The sequence below is a fragment of the Scomber scombrus genome, chromosome 18 (assembly GCF_963691925.1).
Source record: "Scomber scombrus chromosome 18, fScoSco1.1, whole genome shotgun sequence".
Taxonomy (NCBI): domain Eukaryota; kingdom Metazoa; phylum Chordata; class Actinopteri; order Scombriformes; family Scombridae; genus Scomber; species Scomber scombrus.
The window spans coordinates 9,705,746-9,725,120 of record NC_084987.1 but is presented as its reverse complement, the minus strand read 5'-3'; the positions used below and the strand labels follow the sequence as shown (position 1 = coordinate 9,725,120).

At 38.1% G+C, this 19,375-nt stretch overlaps 1 protein-coding gene across 1 annotated transcript; it reads right to left on the bottom strand.

Annotated features, from left to right (window-relative positions):
- Nucleotides 1–1,123: 1,123 nt before the first annotated feature.
- tmem184a (transmembrane protein 184a) lies at nt 1,124–19,326 on the bottom strand. The gene is made up of 9 exons (XM_062438110.1): nt 18,889–19,326; nt 17,855–18,076; nt 13,585–13,750; nt 12,429–12,519; nt 10,346–10,421; nt 6,240–6,331; nt 4,166–4,335; nt 3,879–4,076; nt 1,124–2,611 (listed from the first exon to the last, which is right to left on the bottom strand). Exons 2-9 carry the CDS (start codon nt 18,074–18,076, stop codon nt 2,382–2,384), a joined length of 1,245 nt encoding a protein of 414 aa, XP_062294094.1. The 5' UTR covers nt 18,889–19,326; the 3' UTR covers nt 1,124–2,381.
- Nucleotides 19,327–19,375: the final 49 nt, after the last annotated feature.

Genomic DNA, 19,375 nt, shown 5'->3' with positions numbered 1-19,375 from the left:
TGAGCTCTCACAAAACTTTTAAGACATGACAGTGACCTCTTGTGGAAAAAACCTTCAAAGCCAAATACTGTTTAATGAGGCATTGTTTAATTTAAGCACTTATTACTGTATTTGGATCTAGGGTGAATGCTCTTTTTTAGCAGCACACCTTAAAAAAATTACAAAAATGTATACATTTCTGTGCTATGCCGTAATAACAGACAAACCTTTCTCCAGGTGAATTAAGTACTTTATTGATGATACAAATGTGACCCAGCAGAGGTCCGTTCAACCTCTTACACACATGTTGCAAACTTACTACAAGCTAAGATTTGCCAGATGTGATCATTTCTGTTTTCTGCAAGCCACATTTTTGATAGAATAAGGAAGAGCAGACCTACATTTTGATATGAACCTTAGCAATGCAAATGTATAAAAATGAGGTTGCCAGTCGCTAGTATATCTTGAGTAGGTATTTTTGTTTATTAATTTAAAAGTTGTTCCTGAAAACATGTCTTTGAGTTCATAAGCTTCCACACTCAAGCTTAGCCAGTCCTAAAAGCTATAGTATATAACGTTAGGCATGTAGGTCTGTTTTAGTATAGTAGATTGAAGAGTTCAGAAAAAGCTCTATTATAGGAGTTGAGCATGTATATGGGGTGAATATATGGGTGAAATAATGGATGAAATACATTGAATGTTAGTTTAACAGCAGCCGTTTCTATGTTAAGTTTGTACTTTAGAGATAAATGGAATTTCCTTGTTTTAGTCTCATGGCAATTTGTTGAGACTTAATGAATGACTGTCAGTAAGGACAGTAATAAGGCAGCATAAACGGAGTATGTACCTGTCACAACTTTTCATTACTCTGCTCATATATTTTGTATTTATTTTCATTTGTGTAATTTTATTAAAAAAAACACCTAAATTATTTTTTATTTTACATTCATTTATTTACATGTTTTATCAATGAACTACCCTCATGTACAAATAAAATCTGTATTTGTCTCTGCTCTGATTTTTAGTATGGTAAATTATTCCTATACATAGGTCTGCTGTGTCTTTTTTTTGTACTTTCAAATAAAGCTTTTCCCTTCACTGAAAGGTGCACAGTTACTCAGTTCCAACATATGACATTGTTACACAAGCAAAATTGTTTTATTTTTGCATGAATGTCAAACAAGAGTAAGAAACACGAGTCAAAACTATTTTAAAACATTTTTAAATATTACTGTGTACCCAACTGTAAGTTCATTTCTGCTTTCCCAGAAAGGCAGCAATCATTGGCACAAGTGGGTATCTTAAACTACGAGTTGACACTACTGGTTTCATGTGATATAAACAGAGTTGATAAAATTTCAATTGATAAACATTAGCAGATTTCAGTTTCTTCTGACTATTCTTCAGCTACAAAAATTATATATATTAAGCATGTTTTCAATTCATAATCCAAACACTTTTTAAAAACACAAATAGAACATATTCAACACCGCAATTAAACATTACACCAATTAAATTCTGTACATATTTTATAATTTCAGAATCCCTGGAATGTGAAATTATAACAAATAGTGATATTAACACAAGACAATTTACAACAGTTTGAAGCTGCTAAAAATGCTGTGTAGTTGCACTGAATTACAATCTTTTAGCATGCTGGGAGAAATAATGAGAATAATACAACTCCCTCTTTGTAGGAGACAGGTTAATCCAATTTGTCCATGGTACGGCAGATACAAAGGATTCAGAAGTGCGATAGTCTGCAGTTTGAAGTGCCTGCTCCAAAACTAATGTGTCTCTGAATGAATTCTTCCATTTGTCGGGAAACCGTGCAGAGGAATGCTCAGCAAATACTTCAAACAAGCAGATGCGAGAGACCGTCCATGAAGTGTCATTCCCAGCCATCGCTGGTTTCCCTGCTTTCCACCTAGAGTCACATATTAATCATCTCCTCTTTGAAACTGGCATGAATCGGAAAACACTTCAGACGGCCAGAGAGCGAGCGCTGACATAATGACAGAAACAGAATCAAGATCAGGGGACAGCTCTGAACATCCGGTGGCGTCATTCACAGAAAACTTGCAGCTCTAGACTTCTGAGATACAGTGAAGGTGACATGTCATTTCCCTGTGATTATTAGTGCCGAGATGGAGATAGATCAGTTCACTGGTCACTGAGCTATCAATTTTAAAACTATTATTCATTTCATCCTCTTCTTGAAGCTTAAATTATTCATTGAAAACTGGACAGAAATAAGCAGTCCATCTTAAACACTTATATCATGAGAATTAAACACCTGGATTCAATCCAGCTTCTTGTGATATGCGATACAGCTGTTTCCCCAGGGGGTCAGAGCTACGGGTGGCAAGGACACAAACACCTGGATCTCGCTGGAAACATGCCTAGAACTCATCATCAGAAGTGATCAGCATGATTTTGTCAGATTTGCGGGAGCCTTTGTTGCCTGCGGCTCCTTTTCCGTTCTGGTGTGGCTGCACCACCTCTTGTGTGGACTGCTGAGTGTACTGCTGGTACGCTGGGGAGAAGTTATGGATGGCATCCTGCACCATATCTCCCGGGTTCATGGTCTCCTTCAGGCCGCTGGAGATGCTCTGCATAGGGGGGCTGTTCTCTGAGGGAACAACACAGGAACAGGGACAGTGGGAGATTCATGGTTAGACAATCATGCATTTTGACTGATGGTGCAGCTTTAAACCCCTGAAACGAAACAATCAATCTGGGCCCCCTGAATACAACACGCAACAGTAAATCAATGCACTGCACAGAATACAACATCTCCACTGATGGTCCCTTAGCACCCAGCTGTGACCTAGGTTGAATTAATCCCTGTTCTAAAAGGGTATCCAAAGCAACAAAAAAAAAAGCCGACAGACATCCACAGCCTTCTGTTTCAGGGTCACTGGCAGTGCGGTCTGAATTGGCTTATGGAGGTGGCAGAAGGTGGGTTGGTTGGTAGCGGAGTGGGTTAAGGGGGGTACAGGGTGGTTAGGCACGGTCTGCTGAGTTTCTGGACCTCTGCGTTCACACAAATCAACACCTGCAGGTGGGGGTGCAGCATCAGAGCTAGAGCGTTAAGACTAGTGCCAAAGAGTTTCAGTTCCATGAAGGGACAGGATGTTTGAAGCAATAAAACAAATCACAAACAGGAAATGTAATAATCAGCTCTCAATCTATCATAATTTAAACTGGATGATAAATGTGACAAGATGAGTAGTGGAAATCTTTTATATGGGAAAGAGGATGAAAAAACGGTAATTTTATTCATCATTACCTTCTTTGATTTAAAAAAATAACTGCATATATCAAGTTCATATGGAAATGTTTCAATTTTCATCATCACTTCCAGCACTTCTGCATGTTAAGTAGCTCAAGGGGACAGAGGGTTTCCTATAGCAGGGGAGAAAAAAAAAAAGGCAGAATGATTGATATCGCTGCAGAAGGCTTTTCCCTTGCCTTCCATTTGTCTTTTACTTGCAAGCAGCACTGACGTCAAAGGGGACCGCTCGCTCCTTGCTTGTTACTGTATTCAGGCTTTGAATGTCTGATCTTTCTCTGCTTTGCTTTACTGGCAACTGTCCTCTGAGCCAAGAGTAACAATGTATGCCCTTAGGCCGATGGCAAACCCTTCTGACTTCCAACCTGACAAGCACAGCTCACAACAGCACTATATTAAAAAGTAGGAATATGTAAATATGCACACATGCTTGTGTATAACGCAGAAAACAAGGGGGAAGGAATGTGAAATCTAACTTTAAAAGTTAGTCTGACTGGGCGACAAAACTGCTAACAATGAGCCTGTGTCAGTCATCATTCTGTGAGGGAAAAGGACAATTAGGTTTGGAACACATTTTCATAGTTTCACACACTACAGCGCTCACCTGGCACGTCATTTTTCTTCTCCTGGTAGACGGTGCAGGGGAAGGCGTATCGGAGCGCGATAGCAGCAAAGAACATTTCGATGCAGATGATAAAGTTCTGCCAGCCTGCTGCCACGGTGCCGGCGCCGACCTCTTGCCCGTCGATGAAGAGCGCGTTGGGAATGACGCCGCAGCGTTCCAGGATGGCGAGGACCATTCCTAGAGAGCATCAACATTTTTATCACATTATACGTTTATATTCAGAGATAGCAGAATACACGATGAAATAAACAGAATGGAGGTCTTACCTTGCCAGAAGGATAGGAAGATGACAGATTTGATTGTGAGGAATTTGAGCACTGGCTCGAACGGCCTTAGCAGGTCACTTGTGGCGAAGAAGAAGAGGAAGAGAGCGTAGAGGGCCAGACTGACTGAGAAGTTGTAGATGATTGTGATGTACAGGTATCCTCCATTCACGCTGCACAGAAACAGAGTTGGGAAAGACACATTTGTTCATATTTAGAAAATTGAATCATGACAGATTCTCAATTTGTGATTAGTGTGACAAGCTTTTACATTAGGGATGCCAACTATTGATTAGTTGCTGTCAATAGTTTAAAATATAAACAGATATTGCAGAAGATGAGGGACGAGTGGTGTAACTGTCCAGAAATGTACAATGGCGTTACAAGTATTCTTGCTGACTGCCTGTAATTGTAAAACAAATGCATGTCCATGGATCCCAATGAAGAAGAAAAATCGCGGGGGAGCTGAGTGGCAGACACTATAATAACTATGTCTATTAATTGTTAGGTATGTCCAACACATCTAGTCTTACATTATGTTTTTGTTTCCAATGAGCTGAAAGATGCACATTTGTGTTTGCTAAGTTTAATACTTTTGTCAAGCTTATCACTGAATAGCAACAGACGGGAGTGGGAGAAGTCATTATTTTCTGTTATTTAATATGTAATCCATGTAACTTGGTGTTTACGCAAACTGTCCTTTAAATTATGTACTCTGACTATGACTCAAACACAGCTCACGTCAGTGGTTAAACAATTATTTGACTATTAATGGTTAATGTGTCTTAAGGTAATTGCTTAAAATTTGCATCCCTAGTTTGCATATGATGATGTCTCTTAAATTTTTAACAGCAAGAATTTATTCATGCTTTGACTCCATTTATTACTTTGGGCTGACGGAGTGAAAAAGACTGGCAGCCTTTATTTCATATTTCATCCTTATTGCACAAGCAGCAGTAAACGCAGCCTTTTTGACCTCGTATTTCAAAGAGCAGTTAATAAAGCCTGTTTATACATGGCCTTCTTATTTCAGGATGCTTCTGATAAACAGGCAGATTTGTCTATATTTTTCATTGTCAGTCTGCCTTTCTACTCTCTTTGCATGCTAGAGAGCCTCTGAGGACTCAGCTGTGACTACACTAATTACTCACATGCAGTATAGAGTGCACGGTTGGCTGAAAGCGTATAAGTAAACAATCTGTGAATCATCATGGTTAAAGAAAGACATTAAAAAATAAAGACTGTTATTTCTCCCAGCTAATTTTGCCGCTGAACTCTACAGAGTACTAAGCAGGAAAAATTTATGAGTGTCTGTCTTTCAGCTAGACAGCAAGAGGGTGATGACACAAAGCTGATTGAAAACGACTGTCTCAAGCACTCATTGAACTCTGTGTGTCTGCCGAACCTTCAGCAAGAGACGCTGACGTGAGAGGTGGAGAAGAGCTCCTGAAAGTTAGGCAGAGTTTATTTTACAGCGTCTGATTACACGCTAAAGACAATTTAATTGAATATATTACCCTCTCCATATTCTATTCTGAGGCTCATATGGCGCGATTGAAAATACACTAAAATTACATTTGTCGTCTGCAGTTTTTCCCCAGCCTTTGTATCACTTGACATCTAAAGTAATAGTATAAAATGAAACAAATCATCTCCCCTTATTATAATGTGCTTCACTGGGTTAAGCATACCGTAAGAATTCAGGAGCTTCATTTCAGAATACTTACCACAATTGGGAAAAATCTGCAATATTAAATTATTTAATCCATATTTCAAAAACTCCCATGTTATTCTTACTAAAATATGATAATAAAGAGCCTGATCCATGCTGTGATTATTGCTGCGACAGTGATACAACCTGAGATAACAGTAAAGTACCTTCACACAAGTCTGACCTCAGAAATTCTGCTTGAAATGAAACTTGTAATTCTCAACATGCCTGCTGTGAAGAGGTGATATAATTATCTCCAGTTTCCATGTGCACATAAACAGCAAAAAAAGCCCGCTGGCAATGACACAGATGCATAAGATACATGACAAATGAAACGAGGACAAAAAACAAACAGGTACAACTCACTTAAAATCACCATCGTGATATTTGCCGTAGGCCTGCAGGACGATGGTGATGACGGCCATGATGGGTTTGACAACGCAGAATTGGAGAGTCGCCTGGAGAACACATTACAATGCAGAATGAGACACCCAAACATGCAATGACATTATGAAAGAGGAGGAGGCTGAAGGATGAAGGACGTTTGAACCTGTTTGTACATCTAATCAGATGAAAAAGAACTGTAACTGCTCACCGGTAACAAGCAGTTGTCCATTTCTCCCAGTCTTTCTAATGTAACCAGAGGCCATGTCTCCCCTTCACCTTTATGCCAATGCATTTATTTGTTTGTTTGTTACCAATAAATATATGGAACTATTCAGCAGTTTCATTAATTTTGTCACCTAATACAATGCTTTGACATCTCTATCTTATCATTACGGGAGCTAAATTATGAGAACTTCATTTATAAGACTTAATTAAAGTCTTTCAGTCCCAGAAAGTAAACCATCCGATACTGACGTCTTACTGCTGCTGTCATAATGGTGATGTCAATGGGATAACGCAGGGTGGGGGTGGGGGGTGGGTGTAGACCTGCATGCAATATCAGACTGAAGGACAAGTGTCCTCTGCGTTGTGAATTGAAGCCTGAACCAACCAATTTGACAGAGGCTGCTCTAACCTCCCATCACTGATGCGACACTTGAAAGCAACAGACCAGGAGAGTTCAACTTGATTAGCTAGAGGGAGGCTTTCTTAGATTGGCCGGAGTCGGTGGTGGGTTTGACAAAATGACATCAATAATAATTTCCATTACTGATTTACTTTGAAGCTTTTAGTACAGACAGTCTTTGCTCGCCCTGTGCCTGTTCTAGTGCCAGCTTGTCACTGTGAATATGCTCAAGGAAAATTATTTTGCATGATACTTCCTGACACGCTTGATATTCAAAACATAATATGTATTTATAATGCCAGTGGATTAAAAGTCAACCATGGTTTCTGCCTCAAATTAATTTAAAGTCAGTACCTGCATCCATGCATGCAAACTCTATATAGACTTTAATACTAAGCTACATGTTAAGTCAGTGTCAGCATACATTCCTTAGTACAAATTAAGATAAGAAGATATGTTAATTCTACATGTATTTTTATAACACGCATGAGATATTAGCCTACCTTGTCACCAGCTTGACTAACTGCACAAAGCAGTGCATCAAATGTGACATCAGGGTAATTTGCACGTTTAATACATTCATCACATTTGACTTTCCTGTTTTATGTTGGCAACCTGCTGGTATTTTCCATTAAAGAAATGACCTGAAGCATTTTCTTCTTTATAATTTGTAACTTTCACTGCAGTGTTCATTGCAATAGTTCACTGGTGGAAACTATCGACAAAACTGATTTTTAATTCTCTTGAGTTTTAATTAACAGCTCTCTACATTGTGTGTTATAACACCATTCTCCAAAGCTGATCCTTTTAAATTGAACTGCATTATACATAAACATATACACAAGAGCATTGTTTTTATTGTCCTGTTGCCTTATACACTTCTCCCAGCCTTTGTGCTGTTGTCTACACTTGCATCTTTAATTTCCAGAACAAAACTCTGAGACACTTTTGATAAAACCTCTGCTCAACATCTAGAAATATATGAATATATTTTTTAATTAATTGCTTGTGTATTCTATCCTTTCGACAAAAAACTAGAAATACTGCGTCGTGGTTGTATGCCTCCACCAACCAGTCAAGTTGTCTGTCCAGACTCATACTATCTGTAGTGAAGAGCGAATTAGATAAAAAGGTATTAAGTGTATTTTCTGGCAAATGTCTATGTTGACATGTACGGTTTTAGTGAATCATTTCCTGTGAGAAACATGCTGTCTTCACTTACAGACTATATTTGATTAAAAAAAATATCATTTCATCATTTTATCCTATTAGACATTTGTGTAAACTTTGTTATTATTAGCAAATAAATTCTCTAGTTATGGCCAAAAACTTGTTTTGTGAGGTCACAGTGACCTTGACCTTTGACCACCAAAATCTAATCAAGTGCACACTTGTGCCAAATTTGAAGAAATTCTCTCAGGGCATTCTTGAGATAGCACATTCACGAGAATGGGACAGACGTATGTACGGATGGATGGACAACACAAAACGAAAACATAATGCCTCTGGGCATGATTGTTGCCACCACAGAGGAATAAAAAAGAAAACAATTACAAAAACTCTCCTGCCACTGCTTGATAATAGCATTTTGGGCAATAAGAGAAAGTAAAAAAGCCAAATATATTAAGGAGCCTTTTTTAATGCTGATGCAAAGTCTGGTGTAGTGCAAACACAGCTGCTATAAATGTTTGTTAATTAGTGCCTGGTCTATTTTTTTTGTACTTGTGCATGTTTGGTATTTTCCTGGCTCTTTTCTTGCTGTTTTCAGGATGAGTTCTCTAAATATCAACAAGATAAGGTAACAGAGTAATATTGGAAACATATTTTATTGTAATACATGTTAGTGAAGTTACAGCCCTCTTTCAGAGTCATAAACACAAATAATAAAAATGTAGTTTCTGCCATTGATAGCATTTTTTTTTTCTTTTAATGTACATTTGTGTTGACTTTATGGTGCTTATTGGAGATGAACTTCCTTCTTCTGGTCCATTTAATCTGTCAATCAACCTGACTTCAGCTGCTGTCTCTGCCGAATACAAAATCACCTACAGTAGTGCCTGGTTTGTTCCACCGAAACTGCAAAAACTAGTTGGTCACACTCATATGCACTTGTAAGAGATTATTTATTGTTTATCTATTTGTATCCCCATTAGCACAACAGCTACCCTAAGGCTCCACAGGATTGTGATTGTGCCCAGTCTAAAGAAAAAAAAGGCCCAAAGCATCTTACAATATGATAAAAGACTTAACTGAAATGTCAAAAACCAGTTTAGGATGCAAGAACAGCTTATCCTCTAGCCTTATCTCCAAGACCCACCATAACTCTAGGCTGCTTTTCCATATCAGATTCATTTGTTAACGCCTCTTCTAATCAAAAACTCAAGCTTGTGCAAATCATTTTTTATATTCTTTACTAAAAACTGGATCATGGCCTTTCAGATCTTGTGTTCTGCCAGAAACCTATCTGTTCATTTTTACTACACGTCCGTAAATATTTTATCCAAGCCCAGGGTGATCATTTTGTGTCACCTGAAGTTTTGTCTCATAGAGAACTCACTTCTGTTTTCTAACTTCAAGCCACAACATTATGTGATCAATATCAGGGTGCACTTCATTAATCTATTCAAAATAAATATGTACAACGTTAAATCGTTATTTTAAATAATTTCATTTTAATGAACCATGAAGTGTAGAAATTGACTTATTGATTTCCGAAATTTTCTGTGTAATGAATGATAATGAGGATGCCCATTTTAAAAGCAGAAGAGTCCACTAACTTTAAAAAAGGTATTACTTGAAGATAAAAAGAAACTGCTTGGGGGGGTGTTCTAAAATGCCACAATGTAATACACTTTTTGGAAATCTGCTGCCTTGCTCTTCAATTGTGCTCTGGCAGTTAATTATCCTTTAACTATGATCCAATTCAGAAATGCCACCAGAGAGTACATGCAAGGTTTTCCTTTTAAAACACTTCACGTAGGATTCCTGTCAAGGTACATTGAGTGTTTATCACTTGCGGCACTAAAAAAAAAAAAAAAATCTCTTCAGCATATATTTTGTTGGAAGACATAACTCTCAGTTCCAGTTTGCGTCAGTGTTCGACTGGGAGCTCGTGTAGCATCCCAAGACACTGGGAGGGGGTTGGGGGCTCTGCACTAACAGCTCATATCATCTCTCTGTGGTTATTATCAAGCTGGTTTCACCTGGCCTCAATTGCTTTTGTTTTCCTTTTTTCTTCCTTAAGCGGTGGATGTTATTCTCTGAAAAGCACCCAGCCAATTATAACTGCTGTCATTTTTAAGGAGTCTGGAGATCAGGACAAAATGGTAATTTACTGCGCAGCATTGTTGTTGTTTGTCAAGACAATTTGGTGTGTTCGTATTCTCAATGTGTGTAAATTTATTTCAGTAGCCTAAAGGAGCATCTCTAGAGTCAAGATAAGAGGATGATTGAAGCTCACCTGTTTGCAGAATCTTAAAAAGCCGATGGAGTAGCTCGTTCCAACGAGACAGCAGGTACCATACAGGCAACTTGACCTGCGAAAACAACAGGAGTTAATTCACTATTCAACAGAACTCATGTCAACACTGAAACATGATATATATATATATACCATATATAACTGAGACAAGATTAAATATACGTATATGTATGGAAACACACATATGTTGAAATGAGTTGGCTGTGTGTTGACTCATTTATAATGGTACATTACTGGATGGTGCTGTATTTGACTACAATATATAGAAATGTGTTTTTAATATTCTGAAGAAGAAAACTGAGATTTGCAGTATTAAAGCATTTCAATTATCCCCAGTCATTGAACAGATCCATAGAGGGGAAAAAAAGAAATGTAACATGTACTGTATGTTCAAAAAAGGAAAGTAAAAGTAAAGTAACATTGCCCATTCAATATTTATTGTAGCACGCCTTGCACAATGCTTGTTTACAATGTTTTTTTTTTGTTTTTTTAATCTTTGTTCAGCTTTGTTGTCCTTGTTCTAGCTGCATGTCTACTTGTTTTCCTGAACAATGTTCTTGTGTGTTAGTACATCGACATCCACTCGACACCAGAGTCAAATTCCTTGTATGCATAAACATGCTTGGCCAATAAAGCCGGTTATGATTCTAATGTACAGGAGGTCAAGGTGAATTTCACGGCAAAATCCAAATATTATCATATTATCATCAACAACAAACTTGACTTGTCTGACAAAAAATTGGGGCGATGGACAAAAGAAGACTGGTTAGATATTTTCTTGAAGAGTGCAAATACACTGTATTATAAAATCTTCTCTCCTATTATTTGTCAGTATTATTTTCGCCGAACCTGAAGATAGTCTTGGGTTAGCTGTGTTGTGTTTAGGAGGCAGTTTTGCAATGGTGTAGCAGCAGAGAGAAAGATTAACTTGACTAATTAAATTGATTCATTTAGCCCTGTCTTAAATAACAGCTCCCTATCAGTCTGGGGCAGCTACAACTGGTGCTTAAGGTGCTCTTCATGCTGCTAACCATCAAGACTGTGCAAAGTATCATCCTGTTTTTCCAACAACATGTAACAGGTTACAGACGTCCAAGTGCTCAAACACAGCCTGATCATTTGAAAACACTGCATGGACATTCAGTCACATTGAATTTGAGAAATAAAATGAGATTTGCCTGCAGAGTGAAAGTAGTCACAGTATTTTAATGATTTCTGCCTTGATTTCCATAGAACAGTTTCGATGTAATTTAGGGAACATGACATACGTAATGAAATGTAGATATGAATATGAATTACAGTATGAATAGGATTAATTTGCTATTAAAATGGTCTTGCATGGTAAGAAGACTGTGAGGATGGCATACACATAAACATGCAATAAACTAATCTCATTCCTCTCACGTGCTACTGATTAAAATATACTGAACTTGAACTTTGAACAGCATGAGTTATCTTTTTCCGTCAATAAAAATAATGCTATGTATGAATTGCTTTCAAAAGAATACAAATTATTTGTTGAGTTTTTAGTGATTTAAGACAAAAGAAATATTGGATTTCTATGGAAATCCTGAAGACTACGTAACAGCAAAGCAGAACAGTGAACTATTCAAAAGCAAGATTTTGAATTTATGGCTTTGTCTCCTCTGGCTGGAGTTAAACAATGCCATCATTTATCAGGGCACAACATTAGTGTCTCCACTGTCTTAAGAACCTGGCAAAGAGCTGCTGCCCTGTGGCTGAATTAGCCATAAAACACAACCTATCTGGGCCGGTCAAAAGCTCAGAGATAAAGGATAACTGTCGTAGATTAACAGCACAATTATATATTGCCAGCACTTTCACTCTCTTCATTTTAAGCCAAATGCTAATTCAGGGGCAGGAAATGCAACTTTCACTCTTTGTGGTTATAAACATGAAGCCGAAACCATACCACAGTTAGCTCAAGTAGAGCTAAAGAGAATGTGAAGATGAAAAAAGCGTGATTTATTTACTACTTCTGATTCAACTCATTATTGGAAAAATCCTCCAAACATGTATGTGCATATATGAGAGCACTCACTGGATGGGCTTCCCTCGAATCTCGGACATAATTGCACTCTCTCCTCCCAGGTACTCAAAGGACAGGCTCAGGAAATTGTAAATGACAAACGCTGTAACAAAAAAGAAAGAGAGAGAGAGAGAGAGAGAGAGAGAGAGAGAGAGAGAGAGAGAGAGAGAGAGAGAGAGAGAGAGAGAGAGAGAGAGAGAGAGAGAGAGAGAGAGAGAGAGAGAGAGAGAGAGAGAGAGGAGTTACTTCTTTTATACAACGTACTGTGCATGTGTGTGATTTAAGCTGTAAAATAATTTCTCATCACCTTCAAATATTACTTCATTTAAAAAAAGGTCAATCATTTCAGGAGGAGAAAACTTCCGCGTGATAAAAAATAATTAGTCCTACAGTTTGGAACAATAAATGTTTCAGTCCTTACATTAAGAAGCTTCCAAGGGTTCTGTGTCTTGGAAATCCCTTCCTAATCCTTTGTTGCTATTTAAGGAGGGATTAAATGAAGCTAATGCAGATGGTGTCCAGTCAAGAGAAGGTTCATTATGTTTTAGCCGTGGCCGCTGGTGGTATTCTAGCCTGCCTGCTTTCTGATGCGCTTCACTATCAATCAGCCACAAAATTGGCCCACAAACTGGAAACTAATCTCCTGAATAATGTATTTCCTGCTTTTCCCTTTCTCAAATTACTTGTAATCAATTTTGCATATGATTCATCTTTGCCATTGGTGAAGTGCCTTGGTCTTATAACTTGAAGGCATAATTACACACTACAAAGGTAATTAAAGTATAATCTGCAGAACAAGGTTTACACAATATTTGAATGTATATTACACTCAACAAATTAAAAAAAAAAACAAGTTTTAAAATAAATGATCCAATCTGAAAGGAGAGTTTTTTAAAGGGTGTTTTACCTTTGGGAAATACTATAAACTAGCTTGCAGGAAAGGATGTGCCTTAAATTGCTCCTCCTAGAAATGTAACACCTTAAACAATAGGGTCAACTAACATGAGAACAATAGCTGGTGTGAGAAAACTAGTTTGGTCAGTTTCTTTTCTTTCCTGAAACCTGCAGGCGGGGGCACCTGCTTCACAGCTGACAGTGTGATACCGAAACGGCTGTGACAGTCCGGAGAAGACACCCTCAGAAAGTAAAAAAGGAGGGCTCGACTTACCTTCATAGCAGTCTCGAATAGAATCAAAGTAGACGTAGTACTGGTCGTTGCTGATGAAGAGCAGGCTGAGCCAAGAATCGAAGGCATAAACTGGCACGATGAACAAGATGCGGATGATGTAGCGCTGCTCATTAGGGATGCTGTAGGATTTGAGATGTGCGTAGATCTAACAAACAAACAAAGCGCATGAAAACATCAGTAAACAAGCTCATTCTCAAATTTGCTCTTCTTGGTTATGTCCAGCATTGTTACAAATTTGGGGGAAAAAGGGTGAGGATGTATAAGATTAAAATACAATAGGATACAGTCTACATATGGAAAAGTAAAGACTTGCACAGGGCTGGGCAATATGGATAAAATCAAATATCAGGATATTTTTACCTTTACACCTTTATATCAATAATGCAATAATATTGTAGCGATTGGTACTTTAACAAAATACTTACACATCAGGATTTTTGACAAATAACCATGAGTAAAGTGGATATAATGACTAAGTGGGAGGTAAAGGCAAATAATAGATCAGCTAGAACTGTCTGGTAACACTTTACTGTAATGCAGCCTTTTAAACTAGGAAAAGACAACACGTGCCATATCACCACATTATATCTAAGACGATATATAGTCTCATATCATGATATCGATATATATTGTCCAGCCCTAGACTGCCATGAAAAATATTACCTGCTTTTACGAAAAAATATTCTCTATTTGGATTCCCTTTAGCTTAGGAACATATACATTGTTTGCATTAACACTGAAGTGATTCACATGGGTGTGATCAGTGTGATATGTCACCCTCCTGAGAGCTAAGAGCAAATACTAAAATATATGTTTGTTATCTGGTTGATATTATTCACGGCTATGTTTTATCTCGCACTGACAGCTCTTTCTGTGTAAAGATCTGCCATGAAATGCAGCAGCAGGTTTAGCTGCTGAATAAAGAGCACAAAGATAGAGATTGCTCAACTCCCATTTTAATGAACTCTCAAAACATCCCAGCATTAAAATTACTGTCTACACCTGATATCACAAAGCTTCAACTTCATACAGAAGCAGAAAATTGGATCAGTGAATAAACTTTTTCTGACCTGATAAAAATAAGTGCATTTTTTTTTCACACAACTCTCCCACATGGCCCTTTATTGCTTCTACAAAGATAATATAGTGGAGATTACATAATTTAGGGGAATATACGCAGCATATGGCAGATGATGTGATTATCATTCTATTCAGTGATCCTTTGTGTTTAGACAATGCCAGACTAACACCTCATCCCACAATTTTTACACCCATGAGCGACATTTAAATGATGAATACGTTTTCTGAATCACTACTGAAATGAACTGTTTGCCTCTGCAGCGAGGCTGAAGAATCCATTCTGATCTCAACAAAATACAGCACAGTATGATCTGTATGTCAGCGGGGGGAGATCCGTTTAACAGTGTGAGCAAAGTACAGTTAAACAGACCCTCTAAGTGCTCTCAGTAGACATCTCTGCTGGCAGATGACTGCAGGTTATCAAACCGATGTTTGTGAACAAACTGATCAACATAAGCTGTTGGGAAACTGCTGCAACCACACAGCATCTCTGATCCAAACGGGTATAGGATAGTCTGTCAATAGTTGACTTTAATGCTAATGTATTATGCTGTCTTATTTCTCCAGTATTATTGTCCCTTTACACATGAATTCAGTCATGCAGAGAATACTAATTGTAAAATGTAGTGCTGATTAAAGACTAAAGCATATTAGGAATGCCAGAGACGTGGCAATTCTCTGACTCATTCTTCTTAAAAGGCCATTTTAAAAAATGACTAACCAACTCAAAATTTCTGTCGACCTAGATGCTAACGACCCATTAGTCAACTAAATGAGTTTTGAGGGGGCAATCCAAGTAATCATACCAAAACTCTTTTGACTAATAACTCTCTTAAAAGTAGGAAACACACACATATATACACATAACGACCATATTCATGCGTTACCTCATCAAACAATCCTGGGCAGTTTCTTTTCAGAGCATTAGCCATGACCCTACAAACATCATCTTTGTTTTATGAATCATAAATATCTGTGAATGTGCTAGAGTGTTGCGCTGTTACAACTAATACTAAGAAACAATTATTAATTTAAAACTTTTGGAACTGCAAACTTCCCCTAATTGAGTTGTTTTTATAACTGCATAAGGTAGCTTCACTCATTCTTGGGTTTGTAACATTGTTTTGTTTAAATGTTGCTACCACTCAACACCAACAGACTCAGTCCGCTCTACACGTGCAGCTTGATTAAATGCCCATTAGAGGCTGCATAGTAAAGCCTGATTACTGTGAGGGGGTTGGTTGTGGCGCGTTTGGCCATCTCTAACTGTGAAGTGAAGCAGAACGCTATCCTCCATTTGCATTAAAAGCCAGGAAAACCTACGTCCTAGCTGACTCTACCTGCAAAGGGACCAATAAGCCCACCAAGAAAATGAGCCACACTCCAAAGGCTACCAGTCCGAAAAGTATTGGCGACTTATTGGTATACATGAACATACGTGAACTACAGACTGGGATCCCTGGGAACCCAAAGAATACAGAAATCTAACAAACAACCAACATAGCAAAGAACAACTTAATTGACAAAGTCTAAAACATTAAAGTCAATGCCAGTTAAAATATGATTAGGGTTAAAGGTGCAGTGCGTAGTATTTAGTGGCATCTCAGTCTTCCAAGCGGGTAGAAGAACCTACGGTGGCCACGAAACTTGCAAAAAATGTGAAAGGCCCTCTCTAGAGCAAGTGTTTGGTTTGTCCATTCTGGGCTACTGTAGAAACATGGTGGTACAACATGGCAGGCTCCATAGAAGAGGACTAATTCTAAAAGGTACGAAACATAACAATTTAACAAATCTTATTTTCAGGGGATTATACACTAAATAAAACATACTTACGAATATTATATTTCATTTCTTCTAGTTTTGTATCTCTAGATGCCACAGAACATAATTCTACACACTGCACCTTTAAGGGGAAGAGGATCTGAGGTCATTGTCTATCTGTGTTTGGTATTCAGAATGTGAGCTTATAGCAGTCCTCCGGAGCCAAGTGAGATGAAACACCAGCAGCATTGCAACGAAAGTCCCGCAGACCATTTTATCCTCCCTATGTGACAAAAAGGATGCCTGTTGCAAACCTGCTCCACTCTCCCTGTGGTACATCTGCGATTTATTTGTTCAATTAAAAAGTCTTGCTGCCAAACGTTTGACCAAACAAGTACTATATTAAAAAGATAGAAATCAATTTACTGGATGCCGAGTCACAAATCCCTGATTGTTTCTGGATGAAAGGGTGCAACATGTTGATGCTTTTGTGGGGGAGTTAAAAAGCTTAGGAAGCTACCCAAATAATAATAATTTATTAATGAATTAAAAAGCCCAGCTGACACAGTTATGATCAGGCTTTTGACTTCGAGTCTGAGGGTGTTGGATGGGTGAAAAATCATCAATCAAATCAGGAAACTATTACAGCTGCATAGCATTAAACCCGCAGTGAATAGGAAAACAACACCCTCATCCTTTAGAAGGCTGTAAATGTTATCTCAATATCAATTGATTTCCCTGCTGATAATACACTGCACCCTACTGCATTCTCCGTAAAATGATAAAACCATAATGATAAGCTATCATCGGCGCGCAGTGGGTAACTCACACACACAAGAGGGAAACATTCATTTACAACAGCGCTCAAATGCGTTCAGGGTAAAGGTGGCCTGCGTTGAGCCATTTACTCTGCCTGACCATCTTTTCCCACACACAGTGAGCACTTGCTGTGTTTGCATTGTCCTTTAATCAGCTAAAGGATTTTCTCTCATTTTAATCTGATAGTCTCTGTAAATGGTAAGAAGTAACAAAAACAGTCCCACAGTGCCGTGTGGCAGTGCAATCACAAGGTATAAAGACTGCCTGGAGGGAAAGAAATACTTCATGAATAGATAAGATCAAAAAGTGTCGGTGTGACTATGAAAATAAGTGGTGGGGCCTGAGACACTGAATTCACCAGAGTAAACCGTGGGGTAATAATAAGCCTTCATTGACCAATTTGTTTTTGTCCTCTGGCAGGGGAGGTGCAATCTGTCAACCGTCTCTAATTACAAATTTAAATGACTGTGTGAGCTTTGAGGCTGCATATCCATGAGCTGCATATCCACTAAAGCTTTGTTACTGCAGTGATTTAAGATACATTAAGCAGGGGTCTTTTAAAATATCTTGCGAAATGACCAAGGCTTACCTGGAGGCATGTTATGAGCAAGGCAGACCAGACAAATATCCCAGAGAGGGCTTGAGCAGGCACCGTGTTTAAGAACATCTGGTCCTCTATGATTGACCCGTTGCTTGTTCGTATAATGGTCATATTGGAGAAGTCTGACTTGTCTGGGAGAATTGGTGCAGCCAGGTGAACAATAGAATTATTTTCAGCTGATGGATCCATGTCCTCGAAAGAAACGTTCATCTGAAACACAAAGCAGAAAAAAGTCAATACGGGGTTTATAAGCATCAGGTTTGGGAAGGTTACTTTGCACATGAAATAGGTTGCAGATTACTAGTTACACTATTTAATATGCAATAAGTAATGTAACTATTTCAATTACTTAATCAAAGTAAGGTAACCTATTACATTTGATTACTTTTCAAATTTTCAGACAAATGTTTTCAGCTGTTAGGGTAAGTGTTCCCATTAAGTCCACCAAAAATCTAAGTTCAGGTGTTTTTCATGGATACTGACATGATTTATAAGGGAGATCATTTCTTATAAAGTAAGATTTATCTCTCATTTAAAAATGTATTCATTAGTTCATGTAGATTTTGGAATATAAGCTAAAATAAAGATATTTCATGAAAAAAGTCAAAAGTCTGGCATTGACTTAATCAGTACTGTGACAACATTTAAGCCCATGCCATGATTTATTTACTAAATATAAAAAAATATATTGATTTCAAAGAAATATAAACAGAAATAAATGTATTCAGTAACATGTTAAATATTAAAAAATGAGGAAAAAACCCTCCTCCTGAGCAAAATCTTAAAGGTCTGACTTCAGATGTAACCCCCTTTGTAATGTCAACATTTTTATAAGTAAGTAGAATTTAATTACACAATAGTACATACATAAAGTACATTTGATTTCTTAACTAGTTTTAAGAGTTAAAATCACTTGAAGAGCAGTATATTGTATTAAAACGTGACAGAGTGCCATAAATGGTGTTCAACTGATCTTAATCTAGATATGCACCTGCTTTACCGTCAACAGACACTCAGCTCACCTTGGACCGGGGGAGGGTGGAAGCTTATCCCGTCTACTTGGGACCGTCTACAAAACAGTCCAGGATTGCCACAAGCCAAGGTTATAGGATCAACATGGATGATAAAAATCGCCTTTCAGAATCGTCCACAGCGAGCATTTACCGTCATTTACAGAGGGGCCTGTCAGTTTCCTCAACGCAGGTTTCAATAGGCTAGACTTCCTTGTTTGAGACAGATACCTCACCGAGGTCTAAGTCCACACAGTCGACCGAAAACTACTCAAACAAATCCTCTTGCAGAAAAAAAAGTAAAAAATAAAATCATAAACGGTGGTAGTCTGAAGGGTTTACTGTGCGAAACCAGCGAGAAGTCAAACTTTTAGAGTAAACGACGCAGACCTGGATTTATCCTCGACCTGCGAGTGAGAGGAGCGGCAGAGATAAACAGGTTGGGCACAGGTGAACCGGTCACGTGTGCACGACTAACGTGAGGCGTCATCACGTTGTC

Excerpts from the sequence above, each read along its gene's own strand:
- tmem184a (XM_062438110.1), bottom strand. The coding sequence starts at position 18,076 with ATGAACGTTTCTTTCGAGGACATGGATCCATCAGCTGAAAATAATTCT. Across the intron at positions 12,520-13,584 it reads TATTCGAGACTGCTATGAAG|CGTTTGTCATTTACAATTTC; the intron begins GTAAGTCGAGCC and ends TTTTTGTTACAG. Across the intron at positions 10,422-12,428 it reads ATTCGAGGGAAGCCCATCCA|GTCAAGTTGCCTGTATGGTA; the intron begins GTGAGTGCTCTC and ends TTGTTTTCGCAG.